We start from the raw sequence: 21,323 nt of genomic DNA on the forward strand, positions 1-21,323 counted from the left end.
ATGACACTTAAGAGTTATTTTCACAAAAATTATGGTGAAATTTTTTTAAATGAGTGATAAGTTTTCATAGTCTGAAAACACAACATTCCTAAATAATGGAATTGCGAGGCACAAGTTAAGAGTATAAAATAACATCCTTGATAAAGACTTGTTGCTAGTAAAATAGCATTAACATTATGAATTTGTTTTGACTGCATCTATGAAAAGACCATGTAATTCACAAGATCATTTAATTAAATTTGAAAAACAATGCAATTTTAATAATTTCTGATTTTATTTTACTCTATAATTTGATCAAATATTAGAGCTAACAATTTATTTCAAAATAGCTATTTTGAAGCTATCTTTTACTATTGCATGTCCTGCAAAAAATATGGTTATTGAATTATATTTTGTAAAAATGACTTTATTTTTACTTCATTTTTAACTAGAACAAAGCAATTTTACCAATTCTTTATATATAATCATAAAAAGAAATATTCTTAATTCATATTTCTTTGTATGATTTGCTAATGTTTTTCTTAATGTCTTGGTATCTAATGATATATAATGTCATCATGCATAACTAGGAAATATTTTTTTTGTATCTGTAAGAAAATTTAAAATTGTCTATGATTTCATTATTAACTAAATAAAGTTGACTTTTATGTAAAAAAAAAAAGTATTCGAATTTTTAAGAAATTTGCAGTTATTTTTATTGTTTTAGTAATAATTTTTTACAATGATATTTATTTTTATCAAAAAGTAAAAAATTGTTTATTGTGAAAAAAAATGTGAAAGGAATGTAAGCTATTATAAAAAAATATGTACAGATATTTTTTTAAAATTCATTTTATGTGCTGTTAAATGCCAATGAATAATGTAAGAAAGTAATGACAAAACTTTTTCAGCTTGAACCTGTTGAAGATTCTCGTGAAATAACTTTTACTTTTGAAAAAACACCTCCTCCAATTGAATGGTTTTTAAGCAACACTTATGAGAAGTTTGATTTAATAACAGTAAGTTTTCTCATTTTCTCTCTTGTTTATGTTTGTTTATGTTTTATAGTAAGTCATGTCCTTTTTATCTTTTCCCAGCTTCATCCTATAGAGCTTGCTAGGCAACTGACTCTGCTTGAATTCGAGCTTTATCGAGGGGTCAAGCCCTCTGAATTGGTTGGAAGCGTGTGGACTAAAAAAGATAAAATGAAAACTTCACCTAACTTGTTGAAAATGATTCATCATTCATCCAATGTAAGTAGTTATTATATTTTTTAAGACTTGAAACATATTATTTGATTTTAAAATATTAGTGGCACATATATTTAACAAAATACCAAGATTCTATGATTGTAATAGTTAGCTATAAGCCCTGTGGCAGAATCGTAGAGACACAGCAATATTGTTGCAAAATGTTACCGAGTTCTTCCAGAAAGATTTTTTCTATAACAAAGATTTAATTTTATAGAAAGATTTAATTTTTCTATAACAGAGGGTCAAGCCCTCTGAATTGGTTGGAAGCGTGTGGACTAAAAAAGATAAAATGAAAACTTCACCTAACTTGTTGAAAATGATTCATCATTCATCCAATGTAAGAATTAAGTAGTTATTATATTTTTTAAGACTTAAAACATATTATTTGATTTTAAAATATTAGTGGCACATATACGTACCTGTCAAGTCTCCTGTTTCTTAACGAAGACTCCTGTATTTTAGGACTATCTCCTGTTTACCTGTATATTCTCAAATTTCTCCATATTTGTTGAAGAAGTTTTTAAAAAAGTTTAAAAAATTGGTGATAAAATATTCGCTTATGGCTAAAATACTTCTCTTATTCCTCAAACGATGATGCTTTTGCCAGTAATGCAGTATGTTGAGTATTTTATTGTTTAAGTTATAAATAATGGTTTAAAAAATCCTCTTTAGATTAAGATTTATATACATATTTTTTATTTCGCTAAATGTAAGTGCTTATATTTTTTCCAATTTTGAATTTCTCTTTTTGACTTACATGATTATACATGATGTATCAAAACTTTACTCTTAGCCCGAAGTATGTAAAATCTCCGTTATTTTATTTCTTCAATGTTGGCAGGGTGCGTATGTTTAACAAAATACCAAGATTCTTTGATTCTAATAGTTAGCTATGAGTAATAAATTAGTAGTTGATTGGGAAGAGTTATTATTAATTTTAAACTTCATAACTATTTATTAAAGAATGTAAGGTTTTATTAAGAGCTACTGTTTTTAATGATTTTTCCCTAGAATTAAGGTATAGTTTAATCTAATTCCTGTAGTTAATATTTCAGGGATGAGATTCTTNTCTTCTTGGATTTCCTCTTTTTTACTTTCTGACTACTCTCATCCCTGATATTTACTGTTGAATTTTTTTAATTGATTTTTCTGAGATAAATAAACAAATATATAAATAAAAATTTGTTTTCTAACGTGTTTATTTTTAGCAGTTGAACACAATTCAAAATAGAATATGTATTTTTTCTATAATGTGGCAGCTTTTAAGTCCTTCAATTGTGAATTAAAAGAATTCTTTCCTTGCATTTAAATCATAATTTGAAAAATCATTTGTCTATAGAATAAAAGTTCTACAATATCAACTATTAAGCTTCAGCATAACAACAAAATATTTGAATTAATAGAAAATTGATGTAACAATAAATTGAGTATATGCTAAGAAACAGTGAGCGTCATAATTGAAATGAAGAAATGTCAATATTTTTTCAAATGTTTGAACACAACTCTCTTTGTCAAGATGGTGACATGATTTTAGGAAGATAAAGAGAGTGAAAAGCGCATGTAGGTTGGAGGAATTGACCAGAGAAATTAGATCATAATAATATACAAATTCCCAATAATATTCAGATTATAACAGATAATATCCATATTAATTGTAAGAGTATGATACTTTAAAATTACACATAGATATCTATTATTCATTCCATAGATTATTATTTTTTTATATTAAAAAAAAATAAAACTTTTTAACGTTTTTATTTATTAATATTTTGTAACAAGTTTCCCAAATGTAAGCATAAGGGTGTGATAAGGGTGTTAATATGTTTAGAGGTTACTTGAAATTTTAAAATTTTAGGAATCCTGTTGATGATTATTCTTTCATTGTGCTGTAGAATTGTAAATGTGATTGTAATTCTCAATATCTTATATCAATTATCTCAATATCTAATTTTCTAAAATGTTTCTTTACAGTTCAGCTTTTGGTTAATGAAATGTATTGTTGAGACAGAGAATTTTGAAGAAAGGTTGGCTGTTGTTTCACGAGTATTGGAGATTATGATGGTTTTACAAGATTTGAATAACTTTACCGGTGTTTTAGAAGTTGTGGGTGCAATGAATTCAGCTTGTGTTCATAGATTAGAACATACCTTAAATGTAAGATATGATCTAATTTTTCATTATTTCTGTCACAAATATGAATTTTTCATACATTTAAACGTATTTTAAACCTAATCATATATGTTTGCTTCTTTCTTAGAATATCAAATACAGTTTGAAAAAATCCCTAGAGGAAGCTCAGGAGCTTAATTCTGACCATTTTAAAAAATACCAAGAGAAATTGAGATCTATTAATCCACCCTGCGTCCCATTCTTTGGTAAATATATTATATTGAGAATTGTGTCTTATTAGTCTCACTATATTGGTATGATGCTATTTAATTATATTTTAATATTGCAAAAGTTAAAGGTATTAAATATTAATATATAACAAGCAATAACAAAATAAGAAAAATTTAAAAATTTTCATGTGAAGTGAAAAGGGAAAAAGATAAGACTGCTCGGGGCTCAAAATTGTTTATTGGTTTGGGAATACTGAAATGTAATTTAGGGTTACTATAAAATGATTATCAGTGGTCTCATAAACTAACAAACTGTAGAAAAATTATATGCTGATTTTAATATTTTGTCTGTGTTTATGTCGCGAAATATATGCTCTATAATAATTGTAAATACTACATATTCAGTGTAATTTTTCATCTAAATTCATTTTTAACAATTTTTATTTTATTTTAAGTATATAATATAAAGCTTTATTTGCATTTTTTTCTAAACTGGTTTAAAAGAAATTCTGTTATTGTTAAATTGTTCTTCTTTAAGTACTGCATAGTTACCAAATATAGCATCATAGTTACTACTATTTGTTTAAACTTTTTTTTAAATATCTGATTAGAGATTTATATATGTGTAAATTTTTTTAGATTTTGTTTTTTCTAAACATTTGTTCTTGCAAAATTTTTCCTTTTGTCTTTCACCTGCCTTTAATGTTTTTTCAATGTATTAAATATTTTGACATAAACACCGAAAACTACTTCTAATTCAATTAATTACTTACTGCTGCAGCTATGGCAACTGCACAAGAAAAAAGATTTTATTGTCTTAGATAAGTTCAATCTAAATTGTGCAAGGAGTTTGGGGAGGGGGAGAAAATTTGTCATTTTGAATTTTTGTTGAAATAAAATCATACTATTTGAAATTAGATGTATATTTTGTACTATTGTGAATCCAAAAAAAAAGTTAAGATTACAATTTTTGTTAAATTAAATATTTGATTGTGAATCCAAAAAACATATTTAATGTTTGATTTAAATTACATTATGAGCATAGATAAAATAAACTGAATATTTGTTCCTATTTTAAATCATCAAACATTTATCAACAGTTAGGTCAGGTTTTCTATTAAAAATATTTGTCAATATATATCAGACATCATAATACTCATCACGAAATTAACCGAGATTGTACCCACTTAATGAAGCAGTTGTGAAAATGCTCATTTTAATTTATATCAAATCTTGGCTATAATTTTTCTTTTGTTAATGTAGGTATGTACTTAACAAATATACTTCATATTGAGGAAGGAAATCCAGATTTTATACCTAATGTTGAAGGATTGATAAACTTCAGCAAAAGGCGTAAAGTGGCAGAAATAACTGCAGAAATACAGCAATATCAAAATCAGCCCTATTGTCTCACCACTCAACCAGATATAAAGGTTTGTTATTTTATTTAGCCATTTGCTACCTATAATAAATAAGTTTTACAGCTAAAGTAATATTTTTTGTTCCAATACATGATCATAAAATGACATTTCAAAAACACTGAAATTTTTATATCAATTCAGATGTAAGTAGTTAAGAATATTAACTTATTCAGCAGTTTTTTGATGTTAATCAAAATCACTTTAAATTTCACTTATGTCGTTTCACACGACTTTTCGATAAAAGAAGTTATATCTATTTTTATTTATTTTTAAAAAAGTCTTTGTTTTGTATGTTTTGTCGTAAGTTATGTCACAATTAAATTTTATCCATTAACTTTTTATCATTTCAGAGATATCTTGAAAACTTAGATCCTCTGGAAGGAAGAACAGAGAAAGCTTTCAATGATTACTTGTACAATAAATCTCTAGAAATAGAGCCTCGCAACTGCAAACAACCTCCCAAATTTGTAAGTAGTATAGCTTAATTTTCAAAAAAGTTAAAATTTTTTAGTTACATGACCTTAATATATGCGTAACATAATTTTTTTAAATTTTTTTTTAGCACTTAAAGGTGCTTCCTTTTGATTTTTGTTTTTTAAAAGCTCTGAAAGGGGCTTTTTTATTGGGTGTTTTTAAAAGGTCGTTAATTTTTCTTTGTTTGAAAATGAGATTTTTTTTCGTTACCATGCCAATTTTCTCAACGTATAATGTAAAAATGTGGTTTTCACATTGTTCTGTTCAACGTTTTCACAATGCATTTTGGCATACCGTTGGTCCGTAGCATATGAAAGTGCCAATCATTTTACATGTTTGATGAAATACTTGCAGGTCGGTATGTGCACATACCAGACTGGATTTGATGAGATTCTTGCACTCTCATGTGCAACTCAGCTGCATTTTTCAAGATATTCTCAATTTCAGGCTTCGTTTTTCACCCTCTGAAATCGAAACGAAAAATCTCTCGATCTATGGTGGTTAATATAATCAAGAAAAGAGTTCTTTGCCAGAAATTAGTTATTTTTATCATGATCATGTAAAGTCTTTGAAAATTATTTTGCATTTTGTTAATGTATATAGTGCTTGAAAAGTACTTAAAAGGTGTTTTTTTTATAATTTTTTTTTAAAGATTTAGCTACATACCCTGATAACAAAAATATATTTAAATAGTTTGCTTTTTTTTTTATAAATGCCTATAACACAACAATCAATCAAACACTTTTAGACAATTTATAGACTTTTTTTTAAAAAATAAATAATTTTATTATTTTTCAGCCTCGAAAATGGCCTGACCTGCCCTTGAAGTCTCCCGGCATCAAGCCAAGGCTTTCCCGATCAGGCCATCATCCAACCAGCTNATCGTGTAAAGTCTTTGAAAATTATTTTGCATTTTGTTAATGTATATAGTACTTAAGAGGTGTTTTTTTTATAATTTTTTTTTTTAAAGATTTAGCTACATACCCTGATAACAAAAATATATTTCAATAGTTTGCTTTTTTTTTTATAAATGCCTATAACACAACAATCAATCAAACACTTTTAGACAATTTATAGACTTTTTTTAAAAAAATAAATAATTGTATTATTTTTCAGCCTCGAAAATGGCCTGACCTTCCCTTGAAGTCTCCCGGCATCAAGCCAAGGCTTTCCCGATCAGGCCATCATCCAACCAGCTTGCCATCTGATTCCCGAGGCTTCAGTATCAGTAGCACTCACATAAATCAAGATGATGAGGATGCCCAGTCATTTGTAATTACTCCACCTAACCCATCTACTCCATTAACCCCTCCTTACTCTGCTAGTGGATTCAATAGTGACCATAGTATATTTGCTCCTGTGATGATCGGTGGAGGTATGCATAAAAACTTTTTTTTTCTGCATACATGCTATATTGTATCAAATATGCCAAAAATCAAAGAGGGTATGTGAAAAATATGTTATGACCAATAAGTCATTATCTGCGTACCTGGAAAGTCATGAATTTTGGTATTGAACAAAATTTGTTATGATTTTAACTAGATTTTTAAAAAATCGTGGAAAGTCATCAATTTCGGTTGCCGAAAAATCTAAAAAGGAATTCACCCCCCACCTCGATTTCATAGTGTTACGAATATCTGAATTAGTAACAAAATCCCCACTCGGAGTCATATTTTATTAAAATATGAAATATTTTTATCATGTTCTTAAAAAATTATGGTGTTTTTTCAAAAAATGAAAGAAAAAATAATCATTATATATTTATTTTTATTTTATCAATTTAAAATTCTAGCTGAAGCCAGCCAGTCATTTGCGAATTTTTTTTATTCATTCTGAAATGAGAACATTAAAATCAGGAGTGTTTCTTTCCTTTCTGATGAACAAGAAAAGTATCTTTAGAATATAATCCTGGTTATTATAATGCTTTTTTAAATTTGTATTTTTGGCGGAAAAAATAGTAGCTTTGTTAAGCCATGAAAAATTCTTGGAATTAGACATGAAAAGTCATGGATTAGGAAATCTAAAATGTAGCAGATACCCTGTATGACACATCTCTTGGGAAATTTTGAAAATTTAAAGAGAACTGAAAATTTAAATTTTCAGTTAGTAGTCAGAGGTCAGTAGACTCTTATAACTTAGTAGTCACCTTTCCTCAAACCTAATGAGTCTGTGATTGATGTTGATAGATTGATTTTCATTTAAAAGCCTCTGTTTGCAAACTTTTTTTCTCTTGGATTAAATTATATTTAAAAAAATTCATATTGTTAATAATCTACAGCTATAAAAAGTTAATGCAGCAATAAAATATAATATAAATAAGTGATAACATTTTATTAAACATACCGGCTTTAAAAAACTTAATTTAAAAATATTTGGGGATGCAAAATATATTTAATGTATACATTACTATTTTGAAATATTTGAATTGATAAGGAACTTTTCTTCTACATGAATCTTTCCGCTACAAATAGATGGAATCTGCAGGATCAAAATTTTGAATTTAGACATCGGACATTTTAATGGAAATTCTGTTTTCCAGAGTCTGTTTCTATATTGATGTATTTTTATCATTAAAGGATTTTTACTTTTTAAAATCAATGGGGAAAAAGGGAGCAGTTGCTTATTTAATTTAAGTCTCCACTTCTTTGTTGACTCTCCATGTTTTGAGCGATTATTTTTATGTCTATCCGGAAGAATTAAAAAAAAATAGTGTTCCTGTGAATTTTTGTATATATATATATATATATATATATATNTATATAATTTTTTTTCCTTCATTATGAATACCTAAAGAAGAAAATTAAAATTATTCTGAGTAGCAAATTAAATAGTTGATTTTTCTTGATGTAGGTGTTCGATCAGTCCACTTATTGAAAGCTTTTGTCAATTTAAATAAAACTCTTCATGATTTGAAATTTGTTGTTCTGTCTATCAATAGCTAAAATAATATTATGAATGTGAATATTAATAGAAGGATATAGGGGTTAAGAATTCACATATTAAATAGGGCCCCAGAATGTGCAAGTCCTGGGTCCTAAGGATCTGTTATTTTCAAAGTCTAATGGAATCACTGATTCAAAAAGAAAAGTTGATACAGTTAAATTATGTTTAAAGTATTGAATAAAAGAAGTTAAAGCATGTTTTTTTAAAATAATTTTTTTATTTTGCCTGTCTTTGTAAAATTTAAAAAATGTATGTAGATGTATGTTAGAAAACAATGAACTTTATCTCTTGTACTATAACTGTATATTTAAAGTAGCATTTTTAATATTAATTTATATTCTAAATTAGTGTCCAAAACAAATTTTTATCAGCTCATATTATTTACTTATATTTTAAGTTTTATTTTCGTGCATAATACTTATTAAATATAAGGTGAAAAATTAATCTTTAGCTTAACTAAAATTTATTTTTAAAAAAATATTGCAAACAATCTATCTAATTAAAGAAGTATCCTCGCCAGTTGTCAAAAGCACTGACAGTGACTAAGGTTACACTATTTCGAGTGGGGGTAGACAGTGTTTAACTTAGTACTGAAAGTTATAGAAGTCTCACTCTTTGAAATGCACTTTTTCTTGTGTCCATTGCTGCAGGCAACCCCAAACTCTGGGGTGGGTAGAATTATTTTTAATTAGACATCCAGTAGCTTTTAAGATTGTTTCACCAAGTTTTAACAATTCAAATTTAAACGATTTAGTTTTTAGAAATGTAAATTTTAATAAATTAGACACAACTTAGACAAATTAACTGTATCCTTTAAGATTATATTGTATAATTTTACTATAATATTTTGAATAGGGCTTGCATTAAGTTTATGCAAAATGAAATAAATAACTACTTCACTATTGTTTCACTGAAGATTTTCATAAAATTTTTCAGATTATTTATCAAATTAGTTTCTACGTGTTTTTAACTTAAATATTTTATTTTAGGTAACATTGCAATACCTGAAACTAGTGGTTGTTATCCCCCCAGTCCTTCATTTTTCAGCAGTAGCCTTCCAGCTTCTCTGCCACCCCCTCTACCCCTACCACCTTCATTGCCACCCCCACCCTTACCGCCAAGACGAAAGAGAGAATCCTCTGTAAGTGAATCTTCCCCTTGTACTAAACAAGCCACGGATGCTCCATTGCTTCCTCCAAGGGAAACTAGTCCTCCACCGCTGCCTCCACGGAGGGATTTAACAAGTGGTTCTGGAACTTTACCACGTATGCACTCAGCAAGCAACTTTCCACCCGTTCATAGGCCATCTAATAGTGCATGGAGTAGCACCGACGTGACTCTGCCTCGGAGGAATTCTGCATTGGATGTTGCCAACTTCCCCCTCAATGCTCCCAGGCGCTTATCCCAATCTTCTCTGAATGATGCTCCACAATCGTCTCCCTCAAGCTCCCATTTTCCTTTATCTTCTATCCCGGTGCCCCATCATACGTCTGTCGGAGTTTTGGACAGTGCTATTGCTTTAATGCCACCTCCTTCCCATACAACGCCACAATTGCCACCTAAAACCCACAGACAAACACTTCTAATGAATAACCATGCTCCCAGGTAGCCCATATTCTTTGCTAGAGACTTAAATTAATTATCTTTATGTAAATATGGAAGAACTTATTTTCCTAGAATCAAAAAAAAATGAGCAAAAAAATAATATCTTGGGAGCATTGCTGTGTGGCATAGTGATGAATTAGTTGTTTTCATCTGTATATATTGCATACCTTGGTGTATATAAGTAAATATTATCAGGCAATTTGCTGATTGAAAAATGTGATTCCTTTTTATTTCAGAAAAAAATATATAAATTTAAGCTGTAGCTTAGAATGATTGCTCAAAGCAAATTTTGATTTTGTACATATTATATATGTAATATATTTTATTTGAATGAATTAGAAAATGTAATGATGTACAGGAGAGACAATTAAATATCAACAAATTATAAAGTAGTTACAAAAAAAATAGCTTGTTTGTTTTTATTTGTACTTATGTTTTTCTGATTTATGTACATAGATAATTACACATAATGATTCAATTAATTCTCATTATTTTTAAGTGATTTAAAATAATTTTAAATGCTTTTATTATGTATAAAGTAATTAGTGTAGATAGTATTCTGATTCTTTAATGCTAAAGGGTGGTCAGTTTCTTCTGCAGTGAGAAAACTACCTCTGAAAAAACATGTTTCTTCCAACCCAAGTGGAAAAAAATGCAAGAAACTCTTTTTAATATAGAAATATTAAGTATTAAATTAAAATTTATAATATTTTGTTACTACAATCTGTTTTAAATGATAGTATTATCTCCAAGTAATTTAATAAATAATTTTTAAAATAAGTGAAAATAAAAAGCAAAAATTTAAAAGAATTAACTTAATGAATCTTTTAAGAAATTAAAGCAACTGTAGTTCATTTCAATGTTTAAGATAAAATATAGAAGAACTTTATAATTATTTAAACTTTTCATATATTGTAATCAAATTATATATTGTATTATAATACAAATCACACATTCTTACACACAATAACATAACTACAAACAAAATAGTAGTTTTCATTACAAGGCTATTAAATATCAATACTGAAAATGATTCTTAGATAATATGCAAAAGGTATTGATTGATAAATATTTTCAATACCAATTGTATTTTTGCAAACCTAATCATAAAATTATCTGTCAGTTTTAAGTTATAAAATAAACTTAAGAATTTTTATTAGTAAATTTTTATTTACAAATTACTGGATTTTCATTTTCAAATGAATGATTAATTTTATTAAGTTGATATGACAATAGAGTATGAAAATCGAGTTGTTTTTTAAAATAATTAAATATAAAAATACTTAAGTTTTTGGAACTTGATTTTATTTGTTTCAAAATTTGAGCTATTGTATTGGTCAATTTCAGTTTTTTCCATTTCATTCAGTTTCTTTAGGTTTTTTTTTCCCACTTTCTACCATATAAGAAGCCAACTCCTTAAGAAAGAAACAAAAAAGAGGATATGTTAAATGGTCTTGTTTATTTAAATTCAGCTATTGAAAATTTAATTATATTGTTGTCATTCTCAATGAAGTTATTTCACCTAAATCAAAAAAAATTGAAGCTAGTAATTTGTGATAAGAATTTATTCATTGAAGTGCATTACATACTCTAATAATAATAGCATTGCTTTTTTTTTTTTCCATTTTAAGGTTTGAAATAATTTTTTTCTAGAAAATCTAGGAAGGAAAAATGTTTATCTAATAAAAATGATGATTATTAGTGAGTATTTAAAAAAAATTTAACGAACTTTGAATTTATACTAAGTCTTGAATCAATTTATATTCATCGATACATTTTTAGATAGTTAATTTAAATATAAAAAGCTCATTCTTTGCAAAAAAGGAAGAAATGCAAATATGTTATTCAACCCTTGCTGTATTATGAATTCTTTTTATAGGACCTACAGTCTTATTTGAATATAGCATTTTGAACTTTAATGGAATAGGTATAAACCAAAAATCTATCACACGTAAAAAGCTTTATTTTGTATAAAATTTCATATACGTAAATTTTCTTTTTAGAAAGCTTATCTATGAACTAAAGTAAAAATGTCTAGATAGAAATTTTCTACAAGTCCTCAGCATTGAGTGTTTCATTTCTAAGTTAAGTTTATTAAATCTCTCTTCAAAAGTATTTAATAGTAATATTCACACAAAATTCTTATTACTAATGAAAATGAACTATTATGGGAATTAAAAAATAATCTTATTCAACAAACAGAATTTAATGTACAGAAATTTATTGTATTTGATTCAAACCACTAATTAATAACACACATATATAAACATGTTTAAAATAATGTGCCAGTTATATAAAATAAATATTTTGAATATTTATTTGGATATTAAATTTTTTTTCAGTATTTAAAACATTTGTATATAATCACCAAATAATTCTTAAATAATTTCAAAATAAGTTAACTTGTTTAGCTGTCTTTAAATAATTTGGCAAAATTCAGCTTTCAATATCATCTGCAAAAGAAAAAAAATTGTTTTAGAAGAACATTCATTGTACATTCCTAGAGTTTAATTTGTTCTCATTGCTTTTCACAGAATGCCTCATTTTTGTTTTATTTTAATATAACGTTACTCTTTAGGCATTTCCTTAGATTAATAAAATGCCAAATTTTAGCTCTCTACCTGTCAACCTCCTTGGGTAAATTTGTAAACATTTTTTCTTAATTGTTCTTAATTTTGGTTTCTTATTAAATTTAATCAAGTAATACTGTGGAACATAATTACTTTTCGCTAAAAAATAAATTGTGTAGGGGTGTTTTGTTATCATAACTATTTGTAATCTATGAGGAAACTAATTTGCCAAATGTTTCAACATACTAAACTAGCCACTAGTTCTTGCTTGCACATCAGTCTACGAACACTCAGTTTTGGAACAGTAGAATTCGTCCATGGGTTCCTCATTTTGAAGCTCTCTAAAATAATCTATAGGCAAAGTTGGATGTGGGGAAATAATAACTGTGCACAGATTTGCAACTCCCTTTCAACTTTTATGGCTCCAAATGAACCTCTACATTCATGAACTTACTACTTTATTACCTCACATTAACCTCATTGGCAGCATTACTCTAAATTCTTGGCATTCAGACTAGCAATACATAGTATTTTAATTGCATAAAAGTTCCCCTAAAATATCAAACAAAGTGCAGTTTGTGCCTAGGTTCTAATCTGAAGACTCTAGGTTTAGATCTCAATATTTGGATCAATAGTGAGCAAATATTTTCTTTAAAAAAATGACACCAAGTTCGCCAAAGTTTGATAAACAGTATGGAGATTATGATGGGAAAAAAAAATTGAAAACAATGCAGAAAATTTAAGAAAGAGAAGGTATCCTAAGCTAATGAATTTATTTTTCTTCTCTAAGATTGTCATGTTGTTTTTGACAGCTTCTTAATACAATGTCACTTCAAAAAGTATTTGAACAATATCTTAAAAATGGTAGAAAAAGAATAATCTCTGTTGAGTATGGATCATCGAAAAATAATAGTTTTTTTGTTTATTTTAAAAATTCATAATAAATTGTAGCAGATGCCAAAGTTCTACAACAATTAAAGTGATAGTGAAATAACAATTAAGGTAAACTTAATTTGTTTAATTTTACCAGCTCTTTAAGTCATGATTATCAGATCTTACACCTTTGTTTATATATATTGGTGATAAAATAATTGTAAAGTAAATTTATTATATCAGATATTAAATTTAAAAGTGCATGGAATCATTTTTTTTTTATCTAAGTTTAATGTTTGTATCTATGTAGTAGATTTTGTATGGAATAATTCAAAAATAAGGAAAAAGTGTAATTTACTAATTATTTTGTTAAAAATTGAAAAAACTCATAAAGGAAAAAATGAGTGACCTTCATGATGAAAAAAGTTCTAGAACACTTCGATTCAGGTTGATTGGTTTCAATGAACAAAAATCACCAAAGTTAACTTTGTTAAATTTTTTCGTGTCTGTAAGTCCAAAGAGATGCAGTTGAAATTTTATGGATATACAGACAGACCCATATTATTTTATCATATGTACAGACAGAAGACATTTTTATTAAAAAGGGAAATAATAGCACGAGGAAACATTATTTGTCACCAAAGGTTTTTATTAAATTATCCTTATTTGAAACAAAATTCACTTACCAAGAGAACCAAGTGTCACTATAGAAGGAGTGTAAACATCTGATCTTGTGCTGTGTGCACTCGAAAGTGGTGAGCCAGCTGATGAACGCCTGGAAGACAGTGAAAATGCAGAACTGGATCTTGAGAAGAGAGAACGAGCACGGGAAGGTAATGGCAGATTAGCCTAGAAATACATGGAATAAGACACATTTTTGCATTTATGGTTGAAATTAATGGCATAAAAATGTAGTGATTCTTGCGCAACCCATCGTGTTTCAGAGATCCGGACAATTTTTGCATGAAGACACTTTAAAAAAATGAATAGTAAGTAACTTGTCATAAAAAAAATCACTTAATGATTCGTACACACATATTACCCAACCATGGCCCTGTTTTTCAGGGCTTTATCTCTTAACAGCCATGGTAGGAACACCATATAGTTTTGATTCTAGACAGATGGCATGAACCAAGATAGCAATTGAGCTAGTATCCTTCTCTCCAAACTTCCACATTGCACTTAGAGTAGTTAATTTACACATAAAAGAGTTCTTATTTAAAATAAACAAATCCCACAAAACAGACAGGTTAAATTTTGATTTGTCTGTCATTTTTTTGCAAATATGATTTTCAAAGAACTATGAAATATGGAAAAGATTTATAGCTGGGAAAGAAAAAGATAAAATGAAAGAATTAAAGTGAAAATGCAAAGCTTCTTTTGACTGTAAAATAAATTCTTAATCGTACGATTGTATTGTGCACGGACCGTCACTACGACTGTATGAACTAAAAGAAGTGTTTCGATGTCCACTTAGAACATATTTCAAGTAAGCATTAAATATCCTTATTAATGCAAAATAATATACATTTCATTCATTTTTTAGACATTTCAAACTAAATGTTAAATATGAGATTAAAATTGATATATCACATTTCATTAGTATTTAAATTTTATAGAGCTGTTAATCAGTGTAAAAAGATAGCTTTAGTTCTTAGGATTACTAGGCGATAAGTTTGAGTCTCTATCTCTGCATCCCTTATTTTTTTTAAAATGCTTTTAAAAAATTTTATTCTAAAGGGAAAAAAGTATTAAATTTAGATCATTATTAAAAGAAAACCAAAATTATACAAGATATAGATCTGATAATAGGATTACTATCCCAGCATAGAAAAAAGAAAGCCTCAAACTGTATACATTGTTAAATGAAATGAGCTTCTGAAAAGAAACTCGATTTTAAGATAGATTCGGTGCCTTTTTTTTAAACCAAAATTTTTTTGGTGATGTTTTTAAGTTTAAATCAATAAAAATATAATTCAATAATATTTATTATTTCTTTTATTTTATCTACTGTGGTATTTTACTTAACAAGAAAGCTCTTCTTTCTAATGAACACCTCAATTGCCTCACTGTGTTTTCATTACTTTTTGGAACTAAAATTAGAATAATATTCTAATTGAATCGATTCATATATGATTATATTAGAGTTCCAAACTTTTAGTTTTAAAATTGTTCTTAAAATGAAAAAAAAAAAAAAAAACTGGAATCAAAATTAGTTCTACCTTGAAATTTTTTTTTTTATAAATATAGCTTAGTAATAATCCCTTGAGATAAAAATTGGGTTTTTAATTTAAGTTACTTGACAATTTTAATTTCAAACGCATCATGAACACACACCAAAATAAAATAGCAAATTTGTAAGTTTTGTTCAAGTGCTGATGAAGGTTGCATTTGATGATTTTTAGCTCGATGTTGTGTTTACAAAATGTTGCTGACATTAACATTAATAAAGACTTAGGTTGCTTAGTTGTTAAAAGCTACTGTTATAAAAAATTTATAGTTGAAAAGAATATTTTAAAATTTATTTTAACAGCTAATTATAACTGATTTAAAAAAAAATCAAGTTACATCACTATAAAGTCACATAGGCATACTAGTAGTTTAAACAAAAGTAGCTTTAGTAAAATAAAATGTTTGGCAATGAATAAAAAATTAGTGCACTTAGGAAGACTAGTAGAAATGAAAGTGATCAACAACAACAAGGGCATTTTGAATAAACATGTTGCCACAAAATGCAAAGAGGCTCACATTTTGAGGCTACACGATTCTACATAAATCACAACACGCAATGAATTCTTAAGAGCAACTGAGAAATATAAGCTAAATTAAAAAAGGTTCTTTAACAATTACTATGTATACTTAAATATTTAGCTATTCACAATAAAGAAAGATTGAAACATCAAGATACAAAAAGATTTCTTAATCGAAAAATCACTTGACAGACTTATTAATTATATTTTTAATGCCAATATTGAATGCATAAGTTATAAAAAAAAGATGATGTTTTGAATAAAACATTTTTTGCAGTACAATTAAAAAGTTAACTTACTTCTTCATAAAGTTCTTTTATCTTGTTTTGAACATCTGGTATGTTCTCGACGGCTGAAAATAATAAATCAGAAACATCCCTTCTTATTTCTCTTAAAAGATGAATTCGAATATCCTAGAATAAAATAGAATATAATAAAGTTGCAAGTCAATATTAATAATACTTATTAACAGAATTCTAAAATTGTCTTTATTAGTTTTTAATATTTTTTTCGATTTCTATATTTAACCCTAAATATTTAAAATTTTTCTCAGTATGCAAGGGATTTATGAAGACTTAATTATAATACACTAATATTTTTTGAATAAATAATCTACAGTGTGCCAAAAAAAAGCAGACCACCCGGAATAACTTTTGATATAATGATCGGATCTTCACTTAATATTCGACTGGTTCAAAATTCCATTTCTCTGGAATTATTCAACCGATTCCACCCAAGCTTTTTATTTTGCTATGCAAAATTAAATACTTTAAAATGGCGCAAATAATAATATACCTTAAAACTCCAAATTTGTTCCACTATTATTTTATAAAATAATAAATATTTACTAAATTTATTTTTTGCATGGAATTACCTTTGGATAAACGAATTTTATAATTGTGTACACAAATTTTTCAATTCGTTTAAAATTTTTTTCGAGATGTGGCGAAATAACCAAAAAGTAAAATTAACATTAAGGGGTTCAAACTTTGGATCATTCTCCTGACCAAACTATGGGGACTAAATTTTCCAGTGTGGCTACCTCCTATATTTTGAGGGTCAAAAAACTGAACCCGTTGGAAAAAAATGTATGTTTATTCAGAGAAAGTACGTTTTTGTGATTAATTGTGATTGGTTTTATTTACGTAAGTCTAGGACTCTGCCTCGAAGAGTAAAGGGCAAGTATTGACACTGTAAATTCTTTATGCAAATCGATGTTCCTCATCCAAATCACAGTTTACGTATGAAATTTGTTTTGGGCAATGAGCTCCCCTTCCAACCTACAATAAAAATAATAAGCAGTAAGCAGTTCTTTTGATAGTGAAAAGTCCCATGGTTCCCAGCAAATCGCAGAAGTCAAGTGAGTCAGTGAGTGGGTGGGTGACAACTTAGATCAGTTAGAGTAGTCACTACTTTATTGTTTAGGAGGCTTTATTGTTTTTCATTCTGTTCTACTGTTAAGTACTTGACTTCTCATTCATTTTGCAAAGGATCAAATTGTGATGGAATGTTTTCAAATCAACCTTAGGAATATTAGGGAGACCATTGCCAATAGCCCATTGTGCAGCTCCAATGCAAGATAAATAAAGCACAGCTAGATACTTTTCTGATAAAATTTTATGATTTATTTCAAGTTGTAAACACAGATTTGATGATATTAAATTTTTAATTCTATATTTAAGATATATTACACAGGGTTCCCACTCAATTTCAGAAAAAAATACCCTGATTTTTCCACGTATACCAGGCAAATTTCCATGAAAATCGAGACCATATTTTCATCAGAAAACTTTCATTCTTTTATTTGTAATGTGAAATATGTATTACATTTTCTGTGTAAAAAATATCATTAAATGAGGATGGAAACACTTCAGTTTGACAAAAATGTGAAAATTTTACAACAAATAATTGTAATAGATGTTAGAATTATTTAATCTCAATAACTGATTACTGTTATGGTCAATTTTCAGACTGGTTATTTTCCAGGTATAATATAGAAATATTCCAGGTTTTTGCAAAAAAATTGCAGATTTCCCTGATTTTTAGAGATAAAGTAAAATTCCCTGACAATTCCAGGTTTTTCCTGTTCTCCCTGACCTGTGGGAACCTTGATTTCATCTGGATAATGTTTTATTTTCTGTATTCTAAGATAGTGCGTATTCTAAAATAAAGGTGATGTAATTCGACAGCAAAGATTTTTTTTTTAAATGGAAAAATGACCAGCTTGAAAAAATTTTGCTGACCACTGATGAAGAAGTTTGGGAACATCATCGATAGATCGAAAAAAATGTATAAGAATTTATATCCCTATCAAAGATTTAGGAACCAGAATAGTGCTTGCTTTCAGTAAGGATATATATCCTTAAAAGTTGATACGTGGATAGGGACAATAACAGCAAGTTGAAATTTTTTTAAAAAAAGAAGAAAATATTGTTTTCTGACTCTTAAAAATTTACATTAATTTAAAAGACTTACCTCTTCTATACCTATCAAAGCTGTTTTAGTTTTAATATCCAGACTTAGACGAGAATTGCATCTTTCTGCTCTTTGAATTTTGGTTTGAAGATCGGAAATTTTTTTAGAAATCTTTTCATTTTCTGACTCTTGATCCCTCAAAGCAATTTGCAGTTCTTTACAATGATCTTGCTCTTGAGTTAGTTTTTCTTTCAATGAACTGATGCTTTCTTCTAAAAATTGACACCCTGATTTATTTGTATGAATTTGGATAGCAAGTTCTCGCAATTCAATTTCGGCATGCCTAAGTTTTTCACTGTCTTCAGCTGGAAAAAATGTTAGAATGATCTTTTTACACTGATTTTCAGTAATAGTTTTTTTTATTAATAATGAAATAACACTACTAATTCTTTTAAAAATTACTGTGATTATAAGAGGCAAGTACAATCAAGAACATATAATTTTAATTTAGTATCATAAAATTTTGAAAATGTCGGAATTTAACGTATTCAAAGTAATTTCCACAAATAATGAAATTTTTTATTTTTAAATTTCATTCATTTAAAACATTATAACTTTAAAAGGCATTTTTCTTAAAAAAATAATTATCTAACAGAAAAAAATTGTAGTTGTTCTTGATGTGAATAACTTAGAAATAACAATTATAATGTATTTTTGTATCTTCCACCAACTCCAATTAATACATTTCGATCTTAAATTATCACTAATTATAATAAATTAAAATAAAATAACATGAGATTAAATCAAGAATTATTGAAGAAAACATTACAAATACAAAATTTAAACTTAAACTGATATAGTCTTTACAACTGAAAAATTAATAGTTAAATTGAAACAGTAATAGTTAAAACAGATTTAAATTAGGGATGTAATAAACAGTGATTTGGTGGAATACCGAAGATTCGGCCAGAAAAAATTGGCCGAATACCAAATATTCAGCATCCAAATAACAACATTTTTTTAATAGAACTAGTTTAGTCATTATTGAAAATTAATCAAAACTTAGCTGTATTATTAGTATGGAGTAAAAGGAAGAAAAACTTTAATAGAAATGTTTAAAGTACCAAGAAATAATTATGATAAAAAAATAACACCTATTAAAAAAAAACTAAAGCTGTAAAGTTGAAAAAAAAAACTTCTTAATTCTTAAAACAAAACTTTAATGCTAAAACTAATATTTTCAGGGAAAAAAATTATCCTTAAAACAATAAAAGATAAATTTTTTTATGAGAAACGCTTTAAAAAATGCAGCATTATGATAAAAACGCCATTAAAAAATAAAGATTATATACAAAAGCAAAACAGAAAAAAATTAAAACCGATCTTAATTTTTGAAAGAAAATTTTAATGCTAAACATTTTGTTTTCCAATTACCTTATTTTCAAGAAAAAATGAAGATTAAAGTAAAGAGACCCTCTTAATTCAAAGTTATAATAAAAACGTCTATAAAAACATTAGTTTTGTGAAAAAGAAAAAGCTAGATAGAAATCAAAACAAAAATCGTTCTTAATCTTTAAAAAATAGATTTAATGCTTAACTTTTTCACAGTGCTGTATTTTTAGAAAAAAGTGACCATAAAAGAGTAATAATGTTCATTAGAATTAGAAAAGTTCTTTAAAAAATGCATTCATAATAAAAACGTTGACAAAAAGAAAAGGTTAATAAAGAAATAAAATAAAAAGAGAAACAGAAAAAAAATTGTTCTTAGTTCAAAAATATAACTTTAATCTGACTGAGAATCACAGTGTTCTATGTAACTAGTTACCTGTTTTACCATACAAGAAAAGAGTGGCAATAAAAGAATAAAGTCTATTTACTTTAGCTAAAACTGAAAAACAAACAAAAATGAAAAAAAAAGTTCTCAATTTTTAAAATATAAAGTATTGAAAAAACGATAAATTGACTTGCTTGAAAGTATTGTAATTAAAAAAAAAAAACAGCATTAAAAATCTTATGGTTCAGTATAAAGTAATCTAGTTTCAATTCTTTAAATTTCACTTTCCCATTTCAGAACATAAATTAACAAATTTTAGAGCTTAACAAATAGGAGTAAAAACTATAACTAATAACGTATAGTAAAAATACGAATTTAGATTATTCTTCATTACATTTATTAAAATTTCCTCCAAAAAAACTTTCTTGAAAAATAATATTCCAAATAATACTTAATAATTATATGAATATTTGGCCAAATATTCCGCAAAAGGGCTGGATACTGAATAGTGACCTAATATTTGTTATATTTCTAATTTAAATAGAGAACAAATATTAGATGCAAGAAAAAAAATTTAACATTTTGACTTACAATTAATACCAGGAGGGTGTATCGCTTGACGAAACTGTTCATTAGCAGCATTAACTATCCAAACAGTATTCTTCAATGCAGAAAGTTCATCTTGAGCTTTTAACACTAGCTTCATTAAATAATCTCGTTTTTGTAACAGATCTCGTTTGTCATTTTCAGCCTGAAAAATATTAAATATGTTAAAATAGAATATTTAAATTCAACTTGAAATAAAGAAAAAGACATTTCTACTCTGTAAGGAAATGTAAGAAAAAGCTTCACTTTATAAAAATTTCAATATTAAAATAGTCAGATGTTACTCAGGACGTATAAAAATATTTTTAAAAAAATAATTCA

The 21,323-nt window shown here is 27.0% G+C and overlaps 2 protein-coding genes across 3 annotated transcripts in view; one reads left to right on the forward strand and one right to left on the reverse strand.

Annotated features, from left to right (window-relative positions):
* Positions 1–10,229, forward strand: part of LOC107446993 (Son of sevenless) — a 40,511-nt gene extending 30,282 nt beyond the window's left edge. Inside the window, exons 18-25 of the mRNA XM_043045425.2 lie at positions 891–998; positions 1,077–1,232; positions 3,204–3,386; positions 3,490–3,607; positions 4,835–5,004; positions 5,343–5,459; positions 6,583–6,841; positions 9,399–10,229. Coding sequence (XP_042901359.1) covers positions 891–998; positions 1,077–1,232; positions 3,204–3,386; positions 3,490–3,607; positions 4,835–5,004; positions 5,343–5,459; positions 6,583–6,841; positions 9,399–10,018 — 1,731 coding nt within the window. The 3' untranslated portion in view covers positions 10,019–10,229. The remainder of the gene's footprint in view (positions 1–890; positions 999–1,076; positions 1,233–3,203; positions 3,387–3,489; positions 3,608–4,834; positions 5,005–5,342; positions 5,460–6,582; positions 6,842–9,398) is intronic.
* Positions 10,230–11,390: 1,161 nt separating this feature from the next.
* Positions 11,391–21,323, reverse strand: part of LOC107446995 (coiled-coil domain-containing protein 39) — a 30,609-nt gene continuing 20,676 nt past the window's right edge. For both annotated transcript variants that reach the window (XM_016061790.3, XM_043045431.2), the window contains 5 exons: positions 20,988–21,147; positions 18,683–18,987; positions 16,507–16,620; positions 14,144–14,306; positions 11,391–12,467 (listed from right to left, as the gene is read on the reverse strand). In XM_016061790.3, coding sequence (XP_015917276.2) covers positions 12,451–12,467; positions 14,144–14,306; positions 16,507–16,620; positions 18,683–18,987; positions 20,988–21,147 — 759 coding nt within the window. In that variant the 3' untranslated portion in view covers positions 11,391–12,450. The remainder of the gene's footprint in view (positions 12,468–14,143; positions 14,307–16,506; positions 16,621–18,682; positions 18,988–20,987; positions 21,148–21,323) is intronic.

Source organism: Parasteatoda tepidariorum, chromosome 1 (assembly GCF_043381705.1).
Source record: "Parasteatoda tepidariorum isolate YZ-2023 chromosome 1, CAS_Ptep_4.0, whole genome shotgun sequence".
Taxonomy (NCBI): domain Eukaryota; kingdom Metazoa; phylum Arthropoda; class Arachnida; order Araneae; family Theridiidae; genus Parasteatoda; species Parasteatoda tepidariorum.